Here is a 6501-nt window from a genome sequence, read left to right as displayed (position 1 = left end):
CATTTTGGACAACTGTATGCTTCCAAATTTGTGGAAACTGTTTGCCCAAAGCAAGTCCCATAAAGGCATGACCTAACCTCAACCTAATCAACACCTTTCACATGAACTAGACTGGAGAGTGCGAACCATGCCCTCTCATCCAATATCAGTGTCAGACTTCACAAATGCTCTTCTGGATGAATGTGCAAAAATGCCACCGGACATGCTCCAAAATCTTATAGAAAGCCATTCCAGAAGAGTGAAATCTGTCATAGCAGCACATTACACTTATAAATTTAGAATGGGAGTTCATAAAAGCTCATTTAGGTTTAATGTGTAGGTGTCCCAATACTTTTGTCGATATAGTCTTTATATTTGAGCCAGTATGGACTACAGTTACTTTCAGACCTGTAACAAAATTAAAATTTTATTATTACACAAGAAACTCAACTGACATTGATAAAATACTGTTTATTTAATATTCAAAGATCTTTAGTGTGTAAAGTTTTCTGCATTGATGGAGGACAGAAATGAAGGTATTTTAAAGAATTCAACCATTTAAACATGTTGAATCTCATATTTATTCTTTGCGATTTAGAAACAATCCCATAGACACTGTTCGTTTCCAATTAACTGCTGACTCAATGCTTAACATTATGTCTTAGTAAAGAAGAGTCAGTTGGTTAAATGACTTTCATACTTATGTTGCACCAACATGTCCCACAGCAAATTTCAGACCTTAACATAACTGAAATCTGATTTCACTTGTTAACTTATCTTTCAGGACATATAAATAAAACATAACTCTTCTACTGTAACTAACCTTAGTTAGTAACCTGTGAAAACTATATACCTTTAATTATTTATGTACTCTGATACTGATTCCATTATAAAATAACCAATATGTCAAGGACAGAGTTAGTGTGTTCAATATAACATCTAGAATGTGCAGTACTGCACCATATAGGGATGATAAGACATGTACTCTCGCCAAGCAATTTCCTAAGAAGTCCTGTTCACCTACCCACTCATGCAGTTAAGCAATCAGCCAATCGTATGGCAATCCATAAAATCATGCACATATGGGCCAGCAGCTTCAGATAATGTTCACATCAACCATTAGTATGAGAAAAATCTGATCTCAGTGATTTTGTTTTAGTGTAACATGATTGTGGGTGACAGATGAACTGGCTTCTGTTTCTAGAACTGCTGATCTCCTGGGATTTTCAGCAAATCAGATCTCGAGAGTTTACTCAGAATAGAGCAATAAAGAAAGCTCTGCAGATGGAAACACCTCGTTGATGAGCGAGGTCAACAAAGAATGGCCAGACTGGGTGGAGCTGACAGAAAGGCTACAGTAACTCGCATAACCACTCTGTAAAGTTGTGGTGAGCAGAAAAGCATCACAGAACTTTAAGGCTAATCGTCTAAAATAGATAACATAAGTTAAGTAAACGAAATGTTCAGCTATGTACTTTAAATCCTTAGGTGCAGTATTCAGTTTTTAGTCCTAACGATACAAACTACTGTGAAGTATTACTTAACCGTTTGGTTTAGCTTATCCTGTGAAGTCCCACAGGGTTCTATTATAGGGCGTATAACACTGTTAAATATTATAGCAATGTAGTTATGAGAGTAAAGAACTGAAGCGTTGGATTACATACAGAGTCGAAGGGGGTAAGCATTTTGTTCCGGGAGCTAAATTACACACTCTAAACCTTGACATTTCTTAAAAATTAGATCACACAGGAAACAGAAGAAAGCTGTGACCACATTTTTCAGGCCAAGATAATTCACAGGTCCTCCAATGCCAAATGACCATCTCAGAATGCATAACACGTCCAACCTTGAATGCCACGGTCTATTTGAGGACTAGTAATAGCTGCTTTTGCATGGTGATACATCATGTCACAAAGCAAAAGTACCTTCAGTGTTCTTCCAAGTTATCAGACCTGAATCCAGTAGAACATTTTTGGAACGTGGTAGTATACAAGAACTGCAATCATGTCCATATTGACCAGATATCTTGGACCAACATCTTGTGGAAGGCATACCATGAAGAACTGAGGCTGTTTTGAGGGCAAAAGAAATCCCTACCTATTAGTATTAGTATAGTCTTCCTATTGAATCACTTGGTGAGCACTGAAAGATTAGTGATTTTGGATGGATTTGAATGGAAACCTAAGCATTAAATTAGGGAAAAATAATAATAAAGTATGTGGTCACATACTCCAATCTACCTTACACTCCCCGCTCCCCTTTCTGAAAGTCTAAAGTGCATATCCATCATGAAAATGAAGCCATAAGCCAATTAGCCAATTCCTAGGCTAAGACTGTTGTTGATGGTAGATATCCATTATCGAGGCACTTTAGTCCACTTTTAGTTTACCCTGTGCCTTAAAAACAATCACATAGTGTTGAAACTGAGCCAGCAGTTAATTCCTAATGCTCCTGGTCAGTGTGTACAGCGAGCTGGTCAGAGAAAAGGGAACAGTCTTTTCTTCAGGATGTATAGCACAGTGGCCAGAAAGAGTGCCAGGGCCAGGAAAATGAGCAGCTTGTCCGTAAGTTCTCGGCGGTTGTATTTAGTGATGAGTTTTCTCCCCAGCTGTATGGTCCCAGTCATGGCCTTAAACTCTTCGTTGGTTTCCAGCACCGTTCTTGAAGAAGTGGCTACAAAGAGATAGGAAAGCATTAACACCCAGAGGCCCTATATTCACATCCCTACCAGCGAAGGTGTTTTTCAGGCTAACAGGATAACATGAGGCATAAGGAACTTACCCAGAGTGGTTATGGTCTCCTCACTCTGCTTCACCTGTTGGGACATCATCCTGCTGATGCTCATCAGACTCTCTGTGATATCACTGGACGTCTGAGCCAGGCTCTCTTTGGTCAGCTTTCTGTTTGAAGGGATAAACACATCAACAAAGCACAACACTCTGTTTCCAGTTCTCTACACAATGCTGCTGTTACATACCTCTTGTTTTCTTGATAGGACCGGATATTTTTGATCCTTCTACATAAGGTAAGTAAACTAAATGTTCTGTTATGCCCTTTAAATACCTTAAACCTTATGTGTATTATTCAGCTTTTAGTCCTAATGCACAAACTGCTGTGAATTATTACATAACCGTTTGGTTTAGCTTATCCTGTGGTGTCCCACAGGGTTCTATTATAGGGCGTATGACACTGTTAAATATTACAGCAATGTAGTTATGAGAGTCGAAGGGGGTCACCATGTTGTTCTGGAAGCTAAATTACACACCCTAAATCTTGATATTTCTTAATAATTACATCTAAGAGGAAACAGAGGAAAGCTGTGACCATGTTTTCTCCACTTTCCTAAAAAGATCAATGTTGCTTTGGTTTTCTTGACAGCAACATCAACAAGCAACAGCATAATTTTTGCTATATTTGCTATAAAGCGGAAAATGATGGTGAAATCAGGCCAAAATAATTCACAGGTCCTGCAATGCCTAATGCCTCAGAAACCATCTCTTCTGAAGGTCTTAAAAATACTGAACTCAAATTAAATACAAACTTGTTAAGGACATATTCAAAATGCCATCTAAATCACAATAATTATGGAACTGCCAATCATATTTGGACCAAACAGATTCATCTGGTGTTAGAATCAATATGGTCCAGTCAAAAGAGGCATACATCGTATTTCTCTTCTCTTCACAGACATATGCTAAAAACAGAGGTGGTCATCTGCACCCATTCAGAGATGTGCACTACTTGTGAACTACACTGCCCTCTGCTGGGTAAGGGTGGAACCACAACTTTCAGTCACATTAGAAAAACTGGGTTAAAAGAGCTTTACACACATACAGTTAAAGCCTGAACAAACCACACACTCCATAGAGTCCATACAGTCCAACAGAAGAGACTAAGCTACCAACAGCAGTCCACAGCCAGAGAAATATGGGAAGAAATGTACATGAATGATACATGATCATGGTTTTTCCCATGGTCTAGTACAGGGATGGGTAATTCTGGTCCTAGAGTGCCAGTTTGTGCATTTCCTGCTGAAGCACACCTTTAACTCACCTGTTAATTTCCAGGTTTAATAGGTCTGTTAAAGCAGGGAAATTTGCTAATTGGATTCTGCCCCCCCCCCTCTTTGTCCACCCTGATCTACTAGCAGAAGCAATGCTCAGACCTGAGTCAGGTGTTTAAAATGGTTCTGGTTTCTATTAACATTCACAGACACGTGTACACATGTACATAGATACACTACATGGAAAAAAGTATTGGGACACTCGCTTATTCATGGTTTCTTCTTAAATCAAGTGTATTAAAAAAAAATGGGAAAGAGTTTGTTGGAGTAACTGTCTCTACTGTGCACGTAAGGCTTTCTACTAGATTTTGGAACAGTGAGGTCAGCATGTTGTGTGATCACCACCCCACCTTATCCTAAAAGTATTGGAAGGAGCACCTTCATTCCAGAGAACACAGTCCCACAGCGTAAAGCTGGGAGCTTTATAGCTTTATACCCCTCTCACCCACACCTGGCATTAGGCATGGTGCCAATAGGGTTATATTTATCTGCTCTAGAGAGTCCTCTTCTATTGTCAGTACTCTACTGGGACTAGGCAAGCTGTGTATGTGTGCATTTGCACATCTGTGTCAGCAATGGGTGCAACTTAAAAGTAGCTGAATGCATTCATTAGAAGTGGTGTCCAGAAACATTTGGACATATAGTGTATATAACCAAACTGAACAGAGACATTGTACTAGCTTGTATGCCAGTAATAAGGAACACAAGTATCAATCTACAGTCAGGCTATTCCACTTAAATCACCTTTGCCTCGCTGCAGTGCCGCCGACGTTCAGCAGGTCTTCTTTCTCCAGCTTATCGATGGCCAGGTTACTGGCCAGATTGGCCTTCCTCCATGCCGTCTGGTTGCTGCAAGACAGAGAGACCTCCATTAGAGAGAGAAAGCAGTAAATTATTCCGCTCAGCTAAGCAGGACTGTGGTCCTTGAGTGTGGACTCGGGGTTTTGACCCGAACTTGATAAGTCATACTCCTGGGCCTGGTTAGGACTTGATGATCTAGTGCCCCCTCGTGTCAACACTTTTCAGTCAATGAGCTTCTTTATTAACCCACCACATTATTCAGGGTCCTCACCTAAGCATCTGTTTACGATGGGCCTCCACCTCTTTGAGCAGGGCCTGCTTATCAGATTCTTTATCCTGCTCCTTCCCCATCTGCTCCAGATCCTGTTGAGACAGGTGTGCTGAATATGGGCCTACACATTTATATACATAACTACACACAAGTCATTTTACCAATAGCGCTGCCTTTGTATCTCACCTGGATCCGCTGCCGGAGACGGCTGAACCTTTCCTTCACTTTGCAGTTCAACTCTGTCAGTTCACTCTGTGGCCCTGTGCATTCACTGATATCCTGGGACACACATACACGCAGACTGTGTAAGACACCATATACCTTTCCATATTAGACAACAGACTAGACCCATGTGCTTGTATAGAAATCCCAAACTACATATTTGTACCCTTTTGGTTTTTGTGAGTAATATGGCTTGTTAATCAAGCGTCCGATGTCCTCCTGGCTGAAAAACCCAGTCCAAGCTGGTTAAAGCTGTTTTTTGCTGGTCAAAGTGGTTGAGAAGTTGGTCATCCATATGTTTTCATTGGAGTCTGATGTACTAGCCGGTCTATCAGTGTGACCAACCTGACCAGGCTGGTCTTCACACTGGTCATACTGGTTGACTAGTCTGGTAAAGCTGGTTGTCCGAGCTAGTCAGACTGGTAACCTACATACTGGACCACCTGGTCAACAGCAAGGATGACCAGCTGGGTCAGGTTTGTCAGGTTTTCTGACCAGCTAAGCCATCACATTTAAACAAAAAACACACACCACATGCTGGACAAAAAAAGCTAAGCTGGTCAACAAGATGCCCAGTTTGAGCTGGACAGGCTTTTATTTTTTTTTCTCTCAATAAAATAAAGGTGTCATTCATCTTTGTGGACTCGCCACCTCTACTCTGAAAAACAGGCTGTATCTACTGATGCTTAAGCCGAGAAAGCTAAACACACATAAAGACCAAGAGGATCTTCAGCGTACCTGTATCAGAGCTTTTATTTCCAAATCATACTTAATAATTTCCTGCTCACATATTCGTACGTGTACATCGGCCATCGCTGCTGATGTTGTGAATGTTAATAAAGCTTCCGTCGAAAAGACACGCAAGCTCCACGCAGAGCTCTGCAAAACTGCTAATCTACACACACACGCTGCCAGTGTCTCGTGTTTGTGTATGATTTGTAGATCGCGGATTCCGCAATGAGGAAGCAACGACACGCAACAGCAAAAGTCGTTTGTCCTTCAAAATAAAATAAAATAAAATAAAATAAAATAAAATAAAATAAAATAAAATATTATTAATACAATTAAATATTATTGCATATTCAGCACATTGGCAGCAGCAACAAGTAACACCAAAAGCTGTTTGCCCTTCAAAATAAAAGGAAGTGTGGTAAAAAAAAAAATG

At 40.3% G+C, this 6501-nt stretch overlaps 1 protein-coding gene across 1 annotated transcript; it reads right to left on the bottom strand.

Moving 5' to 3' along the window:
* Positions 1-453: 453 nt before the first annotated feature.
* On the bottom strand, positions 454-6158 carry bnip1a (BCL2 interacting protein 1a). The gene is made up of 6 exons (XM_072668232.1): positions 6075-6158; positions 5301-5393; positions 5115-5206; positions 4787-4891; positions 2761-2879; positions 454-2652 (listed from the first exon to the last, which is right to left on the bottom strand). Exons 1-6 carry the CDS (start codon positions 6147-6149, stop codon positions 2456-2458), a joined length of 681 nt encoding a protein of 226 aa, XP_072524333.1. The 5' UTR covers positions 6150-6158; the 3' UTR covers positions 454-2455.
* Between the last annotated feature and the right edge of the window lie 343 nt (positions 6159-6501).

Source organism: Salminus brasiliensis, chromosome 2 (genome assembly GCF_030463535.1).
Source record: "Salminus brasiliensis chromosome 2, fSalBra1.hap2, whole genome shotgun sequence".
In the NCBI taxonomy this organism is placed as follows: Eukaryota; Metazoa; Chordata; class Actinopteri; order Characiformes; family Bryconidae; genus Salminus; species Salminus brasiliensis.
Note: the sequence above shows the minus strand (reverse complement) of the source record. Positions and strands in the feature narration are given on the sequence as shown.